The 17,120-nt window shown below is 47.5% G+C and overlaps 1 protein-coding gene across 1 annotated transcript in view; it reads left to right on the top strand.

Moving 5' to 3' along the window:
* MEIOC (meiosis specific with coiled-coil domain) overlaps positions 1–17,120 on the top strand; it is a gene marked incomplete at both ends in the record, with an annotated part of 168,827 nt that overhangs the window by 84,066 nt on the left and 67,641 nt on the right. The window contains one exon of the mRNA XM_082272868.1: positions 5,544–5,648. Within this exon, the coding sequence (XP_082128994.1) occupies positions 5,544–5,648 (105 nt within the window). The remainder of the gene's footprint in view (positions 1–5,543; positions 5,649–17,120) is intronic.

Below are 17,120 nucleotides of genomic sequence, written 5' to 3'. Positions count from 1 at the left end.
TAACAGGTCCTGAAGTTAAGGGTGAACCATCCACTGTCTCCATATCGACTGGGGCTAATTTATTTCTTGTCTGAATCAAATTGTTTTTGGCAAAGTCTATGTCCATAAAGTTCCCCCCTGCACCAGAGTCCAGCATAGCAGAGCAAGGAATCTCAATGCCCTCAGAGATAAGTTTAATAGGGAGGACAAAATGAGGTAGTGAAGAATTTACTTTATTTTCTTCCTGGACCAACGGGGAGATGGACTGGCTAATGGAGTTTATTTGTTCAGGCGTGATCACATCAACCGATGCAATTGTTCTTCTAACCTTGTTAGGGCAGTTAATTGCATAATGACCAGAATCTCCACAGTAAAGACATAGGTTCTCAGAACGTCTTCTTTCTTTTTCCTGAATGGAAATGGATCTCTTAATTGCATCTACCTGCATTGGCTCAGGAGTGTTAGAATTAGGAGCAACTTTGAAATCCTGCTGAACAAATGGAGTAGCAGAGAAACGCATGCCACTCTTACTTGCAAACATTCCCAGCCTCTCCTTCCTCCTTTCTGTAAGTCTCTGATCAATTTTGATACATAATTGGATGAAGGCATCAAGATCATCAGGAGTCTCAACTCTAGCGAGCTCATCCTTTACCTGTTCAGAAAGCCCTCGGCGGAACTGACTCTTTTGCGCAGCAGGGTTCCAAGTAGTATCTGCAACCCAACATCTGAATTCTGCTGTGTACTCAGCGACAGAGCGTCTTCCCTGCCTCATACTATGCAGCTTTGCTTCAGCAGTAGCACAGCGGTTGGGATCATCAAAAACCTGATCCATTGCGGTCAAAAAGGTCTGCAGATTATTTAAAATAGCACTGTCCTGCTCAATATATGGGGAGGCCCAAGATAGAGCTTCTCCAGTCAGAAGTTCGAGAATCAAGGTTACCTTTCTCTTCTCAGAAGGAAATGCAGCAGGGTGTGTTTGAAAATATAAACGACACTGATTTAGGAAACCCCTGTAATGATGGCGGTCTCCATTAAACTTGGATGGTAAAGGCTGAGGCATATGTGTGATAGTATCACCTCGGTCCAGTAGTAGTCTCTGCAGAGCATGAATCTCCTTCTGTTGTCTTTCCAATAGACTTTCTAGTTTATTAACTTTTTCTTGGCAGGTAACACCAAATTCTTGTAGCTCAGCAATTTGTTGCCTAAGAGGAGTCACGATGCTTGCTATAGCGGCCTCCATATTTTGGGCCAGAATATTCTGTCACGATCCGGGGTCAGGCTCGAAGACCAGTAGCTATAGCAGTCGCAGGTCACACAGGAACCAGCAGGATAGGAACACTGACAGGTCACCCTGGCAGATGACGCAGGCTCACCTGAGGTGCGGAGTCTAAGTACTAACCGGTCTTCACCAGCGCTCCTGAAGGTGGAGATGGATTTTGCTGCGAGTTAGCACCAGGTCGCGGTCCTCAAGATCGCCCCACCAGGAAGTGAGCAAGTCAGAGTCCAGTAGCAGATAGGGATTAAGCTGAAGCATAGTCAAGGAGTAGCCAAAGGTCGGTAACCAGTAGTTGCAGGTTGGGATCAAACAGAAGAGTAGTCGAGGAACAAGCCAAGTGTCGATAACGGATGGTAGCAAAGATACAGACGGCAGCAGGAGAGACAAGCGAGATAGCGGCTGTTGAAGGCACAATATTCTGGCGACCAGGAAGTGCAAAGACATGGTTTATAACAGGAAGTTCATGGGAGGAGCAAAGGGTTCAAGGTTCAAGGCAATAAAGATTCACAGCAGGATCATTCAAGGATTTGTCCAGGGAGCTGTCCAGCATTCCAGGTAGCTCAGTGAGTAGAGTCATTGGCAGACACCATGGAGGTCCCAGGTTCAAGTCCGGGTCCTGACACTAGTCAGGATTGAGGAAAAATTTATGTAGCAATGTACAGAGACATCCTTAATGAAAATCTGCTTCAGAGTGCTCTTGGCCTCAGACTTGGGTTACATAGTTTGTGAGGTTGAAAAAAGACATCAGTCCATCCAGTTCAACCTATGATGTGTGTATGTGTTTGCTGTTAACCGTACATTGTATACCCCTGTATGTTGTGGTCTTTAAGGTGCCCATCTAATAGTTTTTTGAAACTATTGATGCTCCCTGCTGATACGACTGTTTGCGGAAGAGAATTCCACATCCTTACTGCTCTTACAGTGAAGAACCCCTTACGTATTTTAAGGTTAAACCGCCTTACCTCTAGTTTTAGTGAGTGGCCACATGTCTTATTGTATTCCCTTTCTCTGAATAGTTTGTTCCTTATGCTAGGGTCGCCAGTACAGTATTTGTACATGGATATCATATACCCCCTCAATCGTCTCTTCTCCAGAGAGAATAAGTTCAGTGCTTGTAGTCTTTCCTCATAGCTGATGTCCTCCATTCCCCTAATTATTTTTGTTGCCCTTCTCTGGACTCTCTCCAGTTCCAGCACATCCTTCCAGAGTCTTTTGAGTGGGAGAATCTCTATTTCTGGAGTGAATCCCTTTTTTTAAACATCCCAGTATTCTGTTGACTTTGCTTACAGCAGCTTGGCATTGCATGCCACTGCCAAGCCTGTTGTCTACCAGTACCCCCGGTCCTTTTCCATCCTAGACTCACCCAGAGGTTTTCCCCCCAGTGAGTAGCTTGCTTTCGTGTTTCTGGCACCCAAGTGCATTACTTTACATTTTTCAACATTAAACCTCATCTGCCATGTAGTTGCCCACCCCATTATTTTGTTCAGGTCTGCTTTTAAGATTTCCACATCCTGCATAGAAGATATTGGCATGCTTAGTTTAGTATCATCCGCAAATACTGAGATTTTGCTAGATATCCCCACCTCTAGATCGTTTATGAATAAATTAAACAGGATTGGCCCCAGGACAGAACCTTGGGGGACCCCACTTTCCACACCAGCCCAATCCGAGTACTCCCCCATTAATCACCACCCTTTGCACTCTCCCCTGGAGCCAGTTCTCTATCCAGGTACTCACGCTATGGTCCATACCTACCTTCCTTAGTTTGTACAGTAAGCGTTTGTGGGGAACGGTGTCAAAGGCCTTTGCTATGTCCAGATACACCACATCCACAGGCTTACCTTTATCTAGGTGGCAGCTCACTTCATCATAGGTTTGGCAAGGGTTTGGGTTCATCTTCCAACAGGACAACAACCCTAAGCACACAGCCAAGATGACAAAGGAGTGGCTACCCGACAACTCTGTGAATGTTCTTAAGTGGCCCAGGCAGAGCCCAGACTTGAACCTAATTTGAACATTTCTGGAGAGATCTGAATGACTGTGCACCAAAGCTCCCTATCCAAACTGATGGCGCTTAAGAGGTCATGCAAAAAAGAATGGGAAAAACTGCACAAAAATAGGTGTGCCAAGCTTGTAGCATCATACTCAGAGGCTTGAGGCTTTAATTGGGGCCAAAGGTGCTTCAACACAGTAATGAGCAAAGGCTGTGAATACTAATGTACATATGACTTTTCTTTTTTAAGAAATCTGCAAAAATTTTAAGCCCATTTTCTTTCATGTGGTCAGTATGGGGTATTTGTAGAATTTTAAGGAAAATAATGAATTTAATCCAATCTAGAATAAGGCATTAACATAATCAAATGTGGAAAAAGTGAAGCGCTGTGAATAATTTCTGGATGCACTGTAGAGTCAGAGAACACACACTGTAAATACCACTTTTAGATAAGCTGTGTTGAGTGTTGCAGCAGCAAGGCAAAAATAGGGTTTTTGAATTAACGTAAAATTCATTTCTCTGATCATTGACGGGACACAGCTCCTGGTATGCATAACTATTGGGTTATACTGCACCTACAGGAGTAGGACACTAGGCAGAAAATAATTCTGCAGGTCTGTGGTATCCAAGGGGGGCTCAGAATAATAACAAAGAACGAGAAGCAGCCACCTGAAAAGAGAATGTAACAGAGTAAAGAGGTATTTGTTTTTCCTTTATAAGACAGGTTGACATGCCCCTATACTGAGTTATAGTGATGGAAAAGAGCAAAATAAAAAAAATTGGGAGCTGTGGTTCTGAATTATTATTTTTTTTTTTTTTTAAAGATGCAAGCTTCAGACCTACTTTTTCCTGACACAAGCATGACGGCATACATGTATGGATATAGGCTCCACCCTCCCACAATCAGGACTGGTTATACTATATAAATGAGTCGCCTCTCCTAAGGCGGCATTCTTTTTGTTCCTCACATGCTCAACTGGTTATAACTAGGGAAAGTATTTTTATTTTTTAATCAACTAGGATTAGTTGATTAAAACACTTCAGCATGGCCCTAACTTATGGGTTTTTGTTGGCGTGCTACATCCCAGACATGTATGCTGTCATGCTTGTGTCAGGTAAATGGAAAATGTTATACTTACCTGACAGTAATTTTCCTTTCCTGATGCATAGGCATGACCGCATACAGGTCCCTCCCTTGGGAGTTTTAGTATTTAAGTATAGTTACGAGAATGCCGCCTTAGGGGAGGCGACTGATTTTATGTAGTATAACCAGTCCTGATTGGGTGAGGGGCGGAGCCTATAACCATACATGTATGCTGTCATGCTTATGCATCAGGAAAGGAAAATTGTTGTCCAGTAAGTATTCTGTTTTTTGTGCATTCTTCATTAAGCTGGTCATACTACACTAGATTTTCAAGCGAACGTTCATATGAACATTTGTAAGAAAATTCTAAACATTCTTGAATCGTCAAAATACTATTTGATTAAGTTGTTTCTAGTGTCTTTAGGTTTTTTAATTACAGCGATGTTGCCTGACCAAACAAAAGGTTACCTACTGTCTGTTTCTTTTTTTTTTTTTTTTTAACTTGCCTGCAACCTTCACTATGTTACAATTGACCAAGAAATGGATGCTGAACTTACTATACCTTTCTGTTAGTACATTCGAAGACTTGAAGAGTCGTTCAAAAATTGTTTGCTTTTAAAGTGGAACGTTACCCATAACTTGATAAATGTTCTTTAGCAAGAAACATACATTCCACATTAATAATTATGCTACCAAAATTAGTGTGTTGTAAATTGCCTCCAGCATTGTTCATGCTTCTTGCAGAAACCTGCCATTTTGCTGAAACCCAGAACCCCTTAATAGCAGTAAATCTTTAGGCTTGATTTTGAAATGAATAGACTCCCGAACGAAAACCATATGCACTATTAGAAATTTAAGAAAAAATTTCCAACCTGCTTATTTGAATTTTCTTGTTGCTTCTTTTAGAGGTGAAAGCCAATTTAACCCCACTAATGATTCAAACGAAAAAATTTCAAACAAAATTCTGCTAGTGTATGGCCAGCTTTACTCTCTGACCTGGGAGAAGCCTGCAGCCTATCAGTTCCTTGCTTCTTGGTTAGTGATTTGTTAAAGATGGGAATGACTGTCTTGGAGTGTGTACCTTCAAAACAAAGTTGGAAGTAGCAGATTCCACATTTCATTAAATTTTACATGGTCTTTTTATAGAGCGGATAAAAAGGTAGAGGATTGTTACCTGTAGAATATTGATCAATTATATATTTAAATGTCAGGATACAAAGTGAAAAGCGAGAATATGGAAGTGAAGCTGACCTCTATGGATTGGTATCCAATATTCTGGAAGAGCAAGACAAAGCTCAACCATATTTTGCTGATGGGTATGTATGTATGTTCAATCGTCATTAGGTTTTGAAAAAAATTACCCATTACCTAGATTTGTTCCTCCATATATTGAAAGATAGTGTAAAGATAGCCAGTAGTTGGTCTGTCTGTTCAATCTATTTTAGACATACCCACAGCTTTGTAATGATAGGGGTTACCTAATTGGACATGCATAGAATGAGTTGTTTAACCACCTGCCGCCCGCGCTATAGCCGAAAGAAAGACGGCTACAGCGCGGGCTCTAATTTCCGGGAGGCTGTCTTTATACGGCCTCCCAGTAACAGGCTCCCCGCGCGCTCGGGGGGAAAATTTGTGTCGGCCATGTCCCTTAGACACAGCCAATCACAGATCGTGGTGAATGGCCAATCACAGCGGCCATTTAAAATGTGATCGGAACATCCAATGAGAGATGATCTCAAATGTAAACATATGAGATCATCTCTCATTGCCAGCTCTCTTCCTCACAGAGAGACTGCAGTGTGAGGAAGAGGAGAGCCGATCAGACACAGAAATGTAATCAGGGCACTGATCACCAGTGCCCTGATTACACAAGAGATAAATAAAATGCCATCAGTGCCCGCCATCAGTGTCCCCCATCAGTGCCCACATTCAGTGCCCATAGTGCTGCCAATCAGTGCCTGCTCATCTAGGCACTGATGGGCACTGACTAGCAGCACTATGGGCACTGAGTGGGTACTGATGGTGCTGCCCATCAGTGCCACCCGTCAGTGCCGCCTCAGTGCTCATCAGTGCCACCTATCAGTGCACATATTAGTACCTCCTCATAAGTGCCACCTCATTAGTGCCCATAAGTGCCACCTCATTAGTGCCCATAAGTGCCACCTCATTAGTGCCACCTCATCAGTGCCCATAAGTGCCACCTCATCAGTGCAGCCTATCAGTGCCGCCTCATCAGTGCACATCAGTGAAGGAGAAAAAATGATTTTATTTTCAAAATTTACTCACAGAAAATGAGAAACTTTTTTTTTCAAAATTTTCTGTCTTTTTTGTAAGAAATAAAAAACCCAGAGGTGATTACATACCACCAAAAGAAAGCTCTATTTGTGTGAAAAGAATGATAAAAATTTCATATGGGTACAGTGTAGCATGACCGCGCAATTGTCCTTCACAATGTGAGAGCGCTGAAAGCTGAAAATTGGCCTGGGCAGGAAGGGGGGTGAAAGTGCCCTGTAGGCAAGTGGTTAAGGTGCCCGTCAAGATACAGAGTTGTTGGTAAATCTAGATGAGATTGTAAAATCAGATTGTAACATGTACGGCCATGCAGTAGCCTGTATTATTATTATTATTTATTTATTTTTTTTTTTTTTGGGGGGGTGGAGATGCCCTGTAAGTTATTAGTCTTTGTCCCCACTATTGAGATTCACCCTCCATTTGTTTTTGTAATCAATATTACTGAGATTGAAAATAAGAGGAAATCCAAAATATATTTGTTTCCATTGGAAAAGGAATAGAGGGTAATCTTCCAATTGGCACACATGTGGTGAAAAATGTCTAAAGCTGGATACACACTATACAACTTTTGTGGGTAGATTTCTTTTAGATTTAAGCCCCGTACACACGTACCGAATGTCGGCCGAACGATCGGCCGTCTTTTGTCCGGTGCTGTCCTGTCGGCTGAAAACTGCTAAAGACTGCACACGAATTTTGTCGGCCAACAACAGCCGACTGCAGAAGTGATGTCCATGTGATGGTTAACTTTCCGTGTGTTTTTTCTTCTCTGAGCATGCCCAGTCTTGCTAATCTGCTGTTTGTCGGCCGAATTCTGTACTGACTGGCGAACAATCGGCCATTCTGGTGGCGGCCAATAAATATTTTAAAGTCTGCAGGACAGATTCTCTTCGGCCGAAAATGCGCTGTCGGCTGTCGGAAGCATCATACTAACAAGCCGACAATCGGCCGATTGTTCGGCGGCCAAATATTTACGGCTGACAATCGCTACGTGTGTACGGGCCTTTACTTTCAACTATGTAGTGCAAGGGCCTGCCTGATTGCATACAAATGGAAAGTGTTTAGGTTTGACCTAATATTCTATGGTTTTGGTAAATCTAAAGGAAAAAATCTAAAGAAAATTGGTATAGTGTGTATCCAGCTTAAGGTTTCGTTTACAAGTGCAACCAGGGACGGTAAAGCAGATCTAGTGTGGGGAGTTTACATCTAGCACTTACCATGATTGAATTCAGGGCTCTGTCTGTATTTCTATTGTATTGAATACCTTTTGGAAAGGCCTGCGATTCCAAATGGGAGCAAAGTCTTCTCGCCCAGCATTGGTACCTGAACTCATAAATGCTCTTTCCTTCATTGACGGACACAGCTCCTGATTCTTCTTAACCATTGGGTTATATTGCCCCCTACAGGAGTAGGACACTAGGCAGGAAAAAGCTTGACTACGCCTATCGGCAGTTCCTGTCTGTATCAGCAGTGGTCCTTCGGCGTATTGTCTGGCTGAAATGCTTGTCTGCAGACTAGTTATATGACCTTATCTAATCTTCCTCCCTTGTAGGGGGTCACCTGTTTGGAGCTTCCTTGGGTGACATCGTTAAGGGTCTCACGGGGGAAGAGTACTCTTTTTCTCTTATGTCCTCTGACAGTCACCGCCCGGTCATACAGCCTTCACTAGTGGGTAATGGCGCCCTCTGCAGGAGCAAGCTAGGCAGTTTGAAAGGTAATAAAAAACTTTCTATACTTAGACACACCTCTAAGGGGCCATCCCTCAGCCATTATCCTGATCCAGACATCACTGTTCCTCAGTTTTATGCTGCCTAGCGTCAGAGTAGGCTAGCTCTTCCTTGCTGGGACCTAGCGTCTCAGTTTTTTTTTTTTTTTTCCCAAAATGTTTTTTTTTTTCTTTTGAAAATAGCTTTTTATTTCTCTCACTATCGCTAGTCAGGGAATTTTCCTGGAGGACTACAAGCGACTGCAGATCTGGGCCTCACACTGGATAATATAGATCCTTATGGAGTCCCAGCCTGCCAACAAGCGTCGCAGTGCGCCCAGGCCTCGCAACGACAGTGCCCCTTGAAATGGGGACGAGCCTGCAGAGATCCGTCTTTGCCGAGGGTGTCTCAACTCGAACGCCCGCGTGTTGCTAGCATCCCTCCCTGGCTGATGGCACTCAGGGTGGGAGGTCTCCCGTATCAGAGCAGTGCCCGCTTTTCTGGACTGATGAGTACTACTACCCCCTTGTGACTAGGACCTTTAGGGGGGTTCTGTGGGCCCACTCTTGGGGGATGGCAGTGCTGGTGGTCTCTGATATCCCCCTTCTGGCCGGCTTGGTATGTTTGCCTTCCTCCCTGGCCCTGCTGAGGGCGCTGTGCGGGGCACTTGCTGTACCTGGGGGCGTGAGGGGGCTCCATAGCATTAAGGGGTTCTGCCTGGGGTCCCCTGTGGTGGCCAGATCGCATGTAAGTGTTTAGCGCGGCCGCCATCTTGTATAAGGGCAGGTGGTCTGAGCTCAGTGTATGGGCAGCAGCCATTTTAGGGCCTTGTCCTGGCGCAGAACGGGCGCCATCTTGGCTATGGGCAAGCGTCCTGTAAGGGCAGCGGCCATCTTGCCTGTGATTCCTCCCATTGATTTTCAATAGGCACCATTTTTTGTGGCTCAGGACGGGCATAGGCCTTTAGGGGTGTGAGGTCACTTCCTCCTTTCCTTCCATTTTCTTCACTGAGCAGCTTGTGGCAAGTACTGACACTGTGGGGGAATTTTTACTATTTTCTCTGGGCATTTTCCTGATAAAACTGTTTTCTTGTGGCTCTTGCCTTCTCTGAAGAGGCGCTTTCAAGTAGTGCAAGTTGCGGTGGGGGTCCGTGGGAACTGCTGATTTAAAGGGCCAGCGTCCCATTAATTTTATATTGGCAATATGGACTCCCAGGATAACAAATTCCCCACAGACCTGATGGGGGGCTTCGGGTACTCCTGAATCCTCCTTCCATGGCCTCATCTGCTGCTCTTGCAACTTTGGCGTCCAAAGTGGATCTGCTGATGTCGGAACGCTCTTCTCAAAAACCGCCTATGCCCTCCCAGTCCTCTGACTCAGAGCCTGGTTTGGTTGCCACGGACAACGTCCCCCCGGAGGGGTCCCTGTCCTTAGCTTCAGAGGGGGAGAAGGAATCTTCCTCAGTGGCGTGGGAACGTGCTGTGATGGATGCCCTCATTAGCTCCATTAAGGAGACTTTGAATCTTGACGATGAGCCATCTCAGTCAAGTAAGCGGGCTGCTTTCTGGTTCCGGAGGGCCCAGAAGTCGGGTCAGGTTTTTCCCTGCCCTGAGGCGTTTCACGAAATTGTGAACGACCAATGGCGTTTCATAAAACATATGCTCGTGGTGCCTAAGCGTTTCCACTACCGCTATCCCTTTGTGGAGGCTGTGGACAAATGTAGGACGGTGTCCCCCAAGGTGGACCATACTGTTTCTAGGCTGAATAAATCCACCTTGTAGTATAGGGTGTGAAGTGCGCTGGATATAATTTGGGTAAAGCTGCAACCTGAAAAAATGTAATGTGACAGTAGGGAAAAAAAGGTGCGCTAAACTCTTGTGGGTGTTCCCTAAGGGGATAAACCAAATGTGGTGTAAATTAGTGATGTTAAAGTCTCCAATTATTGCTTACAATAAAAGTTGACATATCTCCGTGCAAAGAAAATGGACAACATAATATAAAATCATATAGGCAATGATTCCAAAGATCCAATGATTACAACCAATCATACCATATTGTAGTGCAAAGAATGATTAAACAAATATTGCAACACAGTGCATTCGTGAGCATAAAATATAAAGTGAGGTAAATGAAGTCCAATCCAAACAAAAGTTCATGTGGGATACACAAAAGAAGTGAACTCCTCAGTGACAAATCCACAGCAATAAGGGTGCAAGTGATCCCGCCACCATACCTGGATTGGCTCCTTACCAGAAAGCAAAGTTGTAAGGGCGTATAGGTAACTCAGATCCAGATATAAGAATACCAAGGTGGATCACAGCTAGAACCACACTTAAGAAGAGGATGTGCCTCTTACCAGAAACCACTTATATTGAGGCTATTCACATGCTCTCCTGGAACAGGGTCGGTATCCTCTTTAGGTTCCTAGATCTGGGTATGTCCCCTCTGGTGCGTCCAGTTGCCTCGCAAATTATTTTCTAGCTGCAGTGTGCCTTTATTCAAAGGCCTTGATTTCCACTTAAGAGAACCTGTCAGTGTCTTGACGAGTTCAGCCAGCGATGTCAGTACTGGTAAAAAACCCCCATTGGTGCCAGTGATGTGTACGATTCCTCGTCCCTCTAGTGATGTGTACGATTCCTCGTCTCTCCTAGTGATGTGTACGATTCCTCGTCCCGAGGGATGAGGAATCGTACACATCACTGGCACCAATGGGGGATTTTTAGTGTATCCAATGATACCAGTACTGACATCGCTGGCTGAACTCGTCAAGACACTGACAGGTTCTCTTAAGTGGAAATCAAGGCCTTTGAATAAAGGCACACTGCAGCTAGAAAATAATTTGCGAGGCAACTGGACGCACCAGAGGGGACATACCCAGATCTAGGAACCTAAAGAGAATACCGACCCTGTTCCAGGAGAGCATGTGATTAGCCTCAATATAAGTGGTTTCTGGTAAGGGGCACATCCTCTTCTTGAGTGTGGTTCTAGCTGTGATCCACCTTGGTATTCTTATATCTGGATCTGAGTTACCTATACGCCCTTACAACTTTGCTTTCTGGTAAGGAGCCAATCCGGATATGGTGGCGGGATCACTTGCACCCTTATTGCTGTGGATTTGTCACTGAGGAGTTCACTTCTTTTGTGTATCCCACATGAACTTTTGTTTGGATTGGACTTTATTTACCTCACTTTATATTTTATGCTCACGAATGCACTGTGTTGCAATATTTGTTTAATCATTCTTTGCACTACAATATGGTATGATTAGTTGTAATCATTGGATCTTTGGAATCATTGCCTATATGATTTTATATTATGTTGTCCATTTTCTTTGCACTGAGATAAGTCAACTTTTATTGTAAGCAATAATTGGAGACTTTAACATCACTAATTTACACCACATTTGGTTTATCCCCTTAGGGAACACCCACAAGAGTTTAGCGCACCTTTTTTCTCTTACGTCCTCCGACAGTCGCCGCCTCTTCATATTCGTCACATATGGGGTATTAGACTTTGCTCTGAAGGAGTAGCTAGGCAACAGAATATGTTAACATTAAAGCTTTTAACATATCCCACCCTCAAGGGGTGGTCCCCTCAGTCAATACCCTCCTACTTCCTGCAACCATATCTCAGTTTTAATGTCTAGCTTGTCAGGAGTGGCTGGCTCTCTCTGTGCTGGGGCTTTCTGCCCCAGACTCTTTCTTCTTTTTTGGATTTTTGTTTGAGTTTTCTCTCTACCTTTACTTAGCTGTTTTTTGTCAGCGTTAGTTAGTTCTTCGGATGAAGAGGATCATGCGGGCTGGGTCTCGGGCTGATCCCCCTGGTCGCAGGTCGTGGGTCAGTGGCTTCCCAGCCTGCCATCGAGCGTTCAGCCAGGTAACGCTCCTGGCACAGTGAACGACCCATCCCTGTTCGGTGCAGGGATGATTGGTGAGGTGGCTACCTCACTGGACGCTGTGCGGTTTCTTAACCCCCATTCTGTGCGTCTTGTATGCGACTCTCCCTGCCTCATGTGCAGCGGCTTGTTCGCCTGTGCGGGTCCCCCACGCAATGTGAGGTAAGTGTATTCATGTGGGGACCTGTCTGTCTGGGGGGGTGTCAGTCTGGGACTGTGTAACCTGCCTCTATTCACACTGTTTGTCTCCCTATCTCTCGGCTGCATGCTGTGGGCTGCAAGGGGGGGGGGGGGAGCTGTGTGACACTGTGTGTGTCAGCCTTGTCAGTGTGAGAAGCTGTGTGCTGTGGGGCATGTTTTGTGGCATGTTTGGGCATTATACAGCGATCGCTGCGGCGATCTGCCATGTGTTTTTTATACATGGATGACATGTGTGCATTACTGTACTGTGGAGCGGCGGTTTCGGCGCCAAACGGCGCCATTTTGCCTACACTCGCTCCGGCCGCATGTTCTACATGCATGGCGGCCATTTTCTTGTAGCCTCCCATAGGCTTTCATAGAGCGCCCTAGCAGCATCACTTCCTCTTCTCCAGGAACACCGATCGAGGCAGCAGCAGCGGCGAGGGTCTCCTCAGGTTTTATCCTTCTGTTCTTGCTATCCATTGCCTGTGTTAAGTTTAATATTCCCTGTGGGGGTCTCATTGTGCTTGTGTGGGTGCGGTGGGCTGCGCTCGCCGCGCTTGATTAAAGGGGCAGTTAACCCTTTATTATCCGGCATTTGTTATAGGGGCAATGGATTCTCAGGAGGGCAAATTTCCTACCGCCTTGGTGGAAAGCCAGGGGACCGCTGTTTCCCCCCCAGGGGGGGATTTAGCCACTATTGTGGCTGGCCTTGCTGCTCAGGTGCAGATGCTGGTGGCTGCTCAATCTGCTAAAAGACCCAGAGTTGCTCTTTCCTCTGATTCTGAGGGTGAAGGTGATGGGGCTGTTATGGCGGGGGCCTCCTTATCGGGGTCCCGCTCCTCCCTGGATCTAGTGGGGTCTGAGGTGGAGGCTGAAGTTGAAGGGGTTGATAATTCTCCCCCTGGCTCGCCTGAAGAGCTTGCAATCATGGATGAATTGATTGCTTCCATAAAGCAAACGCTGCGTTTGCAGGATGAAGTGTGTCCCCCCGCTGCCTTGGCGGCTTATGGGACGCAGAGAAAACGCAGGACGCCGCAGGTTTTTCCCTGCAATGATGATTTTCAGCGCGCTGTTAAGGAACAATGGCGCAATCTGCGCAAACCTTTTGCTGTACCAAGTAGGTTCAAGCTGCGTTATCCTTTCTCGCCTTCCACTGATGAAAGGTGGTGTGTGCCTCCCCCAGTGGATCACGCAATTGTGGTTTTAAACAAATCCACTGCGATTCCTGCAGAGGATTCCCCTGTGTTCCGTGATGCCACGGATAGGAGATTGGAGTCTCTTGCCCGTCATACTTATTCTGTTACGGGTTCTATGCTTAAAGCTCTGTTTGCTTCTCTCATGGCGGCCCAGGCGATCGCAAGTTGGACGCAGATGCTCAGGCGCGTCCTAGTGGCCGATTCGGCCTCGCCGGCGACCCTGGATATGGTGGATCAAATCCACCAGGGTGTCATGTATCTGTGTGATGCGGACCTGGACCTGGTTCCGTTGGCTGCACGTGTGCACAGCCTGGTTTGGTTGAAATGTTGGTCGGTGGACCAGTCTTCACGTAAGACCTTAGCCAATCTGCCTTATGATGGGTCTCGCCTTTTTGGGGAGTCCTTGGATGTGTTGATTAAGGGGATCACCGGTGGTAAGAGCACTCTCTTGCCCCATTTCCCCAAGGCTAAGGGGGCTTCTGGGAAGAAGCATGCTAATTTTCAGCCCCCTCAGGGGTCCTTTTGTGCCTTTCGGCCGCACTACAAGGGCAAGCCGTTCAAAGGTCACGGCTCTCAGAAGAAGCCCTGGTCTGGTAAACAGAAGTCCGGTCAATCCGGATCCGCAGCCCATAACAGTGCGGCCTGAAGGGGCGCCCTCACCCAGTTTTGGGGTGGGGGGACGCTTGCTCGGTTTTCTTCAGCCCTGGTTGGCCCGTGTGCGGGACAGATGGGTTCAGGAGATCGTTCGATCTGGTTACAAGATCGAGTTTCTCTCTCGGCCGGAGAGCAGATTTTTTCCCTCAAATCTTCAGCTGTCTCCAGAGCGTTTGCGGGACCTACACCTGGCGGTGCGGGACCTGAGGGCTCAGGGAGTGGTGGTTCCGGTGCCTCATCGGGACAGATTTCGGGGGTTTTATTCCAATCTGTTCACCGTGCCCAGGAAGGAGGGCAAGGTTCGTCCAATTCTGGACTTGAAGGCTCTGAACCGCTCTGTGCGGGTTCGCAAGTTCCGCATGGAATCCCTGCGGTCGGTGGTGGCTGCCCTGGTTCCCGGGGGAATTCATGGCCTCCATCGATTTGAAGGATGCGTATCTTCACATCCCCATTTTCGAGGGTCACCAGAGGTACCTTTGATTTGCCATTGCGGAGGATCACTACCAGTTCGTGGCGTTGCCTTTTGGTCTCGCCTCGGCTCCGCGGGTCTTCACCAAGGTGCTTGCACCGGTTCTGGCATTGTTAAGGGCCCAGGGCATTTCTGTCCTGGGGTATCTGGACGACATTCTGGTTCGGTCTGCGACCAGCCAGGGTCTGGAGGAGGACCTGTCTGTCACGATGCAAACTCTGCAGGAGTTTGGTTGGACGATAAATTTTCCAAAGTCGACGCTGAGTCCGTCGGTTCGTCTTCCCTACCTGGAAATGATTCTGGACTTGGTACAGGCGAAGGTCTTCCTGCCGGAAGACAAACTCAGAACTCTTCAGGAGGATGTCAGGTCCCTCAGGGACGTTCCGCGCTCGTCTCTAAGGACGTGCATGAGATGTCTGGGATTGATGGTCTCGGCCTTCGAGGCGATTCCCTTCGCCCAGTTTCACACGCGGGGTCTCCAAGCGGAGATCCTGTCCATGTGGGACGGGCGACCTCAATCTCTGGATCTTCAAATCTCGTTGAGTCATCGCACCAGAAGAGATCTTCTGTGGTGGCTCCAGTCCCCGATGGTGTCCGGGGGCAAGTCGTTTCGTCCTATCTCGTGGACGGTAATCACCACGGATGCCAGCCTGTCGGGCTGGGGTGGTGTTCTGGGCGTTCTGTCCGCCCAGGGGACTTGGTCGGAGGGGGAGTCCTCCCTTCCGATCAACATTCTGGAATTGCGTGCGATAAATCTCTGTCTTCATCGCTGGACGGACCGGCTGCGGGGCTGCCCGGTTCGGGTGCAGACGGACAATGCCACGGCGGTGGCCTACATCAACCACCAAGGGGGCACCAGGAGTGCCCGAGCGGCTCGAGAAGTGGCCGACATTCTGACTTGGGCCGAGACTCATGTCCCGGCGATAACGGCGGTTCACATTCCGGGGGTGGAGAACTGGCAGGCGGACTATCTGAGTCGCCAGACCCTGGATCAGGGGGAATGGTCTCTCCACCCGACTGTCTTCCAGATGTTGTGCGCGAAGTGGGGTCTTCCAGATGTGGACCTGTTCGCGTCTCGTCTCAACAACAAGGTGAGAAGGTTCGTGGCAAGGACGCGCGACCCTCGGGCAGACGCGTCGGACGCGTTAGTGGCCCCGTGGCATCAGTACAGGCTGATGTACGCGTTTCCACCGATTCAGTTGCTGTCCAGGTTCCTTCGCAGGTTACACTCGGAACGCAGCACGGTGATTCTTGTGGCACCGGACTGGCCTCGCCGATCCTGGTACGCAGACCTCGTGAATCTGGCGGTCGACGCCCCGTGGCGTCTGCCTCTTCGAGACGATCTCCTGTCTCAAGGACCAATATACCATCCTGCTTTACAGTCGCTGGCTTTGACGGCCTGACTGTTGAGACCGAGGTCCTGAGGGAGAAGGGTCTCTCCCCAGAGGTCGTTCATACCTTGATCAACGCGAGGAAGTCTTCCTCGGGGAAGGTTTATTACCGTACTTGGAAGGCCTATTTTGCTTGGTGTGAGTCCAGGGGATTTTCTCCCCGCACATACTCGGTTTCCCGAGTGCTGTCCTTCCTTCAAACGGGTGTCGATCAGCGTTTGGCGCTGGCTACGATAAAGGGTCAGGTGTCTGCGCTGGCAGTTCTGTTTCAACGTCCCGTGGCTTCCAACTCCTTGGTTGGCACTTTTGTTCAGGGTGTGCGGCATCTGGTTCCTCCTAGGAGGGATCCTCTGCCCCCTTGGGACTTGAATCTCGTTCTATCTGTGTTGCAACGTGCTCCTTTTGAACAGATCAGGGAGATCTCGTTGTCTATGTTGTCCAAAAAGGTCGCCTTTTTGGTGGCGATCACTTCGGCTCGCAGAGTGTCGGAGCTGGCAGCTTTGTCCTGCAAGTCTCCGTATCTGGTTGTTCATTTGGATAAGGTGGTCTTGCGACCTAATCCTTCTTTTCTTCCGAAACGAGTTTCGGAATTCCATCTTAATGAGGATATTGTCTTGCCTTCGCTGTGCGCGAAGCCTAAACATCCAAAGGAGGTGAGATTACATTCTTTGGATGTTGTTCGGGCGATAAGGGTTTACCTTAAATCGACTGAGTCTTTTCGAAAGACGGATTCCTTGTTTGTTCTTCCAGAGGGTCCTCGGAAGGGCATGGCGGCGTCGGCCTCTACCATCGCCAAATGGATCAGGCAGACCATTGAACAGGCCTATGCTTTGCAGGGGAAGGTTCCCCCTGTGCCTGTGAAGGCGCATTCTACTAGATCTCTGAGTACGTCTTGGGCCTGTCGTCATGGGGCTTCTGTAGCCCAGGTGTGTAAGGCGGCGACTTGGTCGACCGTGCACACTTTCACAAAATTCTACAAAGTAGATGTTCAGGCATCGGCGGATG

Source organism: Pelophylax lessonae (assembly GCF_965119305.1).
Source record: "Pelophylax lessonae genome assembly, chromosome: 11".
Classification (NCBI taxonomy): Eukaryota; Metazoa; Chordata; class Amphibia; order Anura; family Ranidae; genus Pelophylax; species Pelophylax lessonae.
The sequence above is the reverse complement of the archived record's forward strand: the minus strand, read 5'-3'. Positions and strand labels throughout refer to the sequence as shown.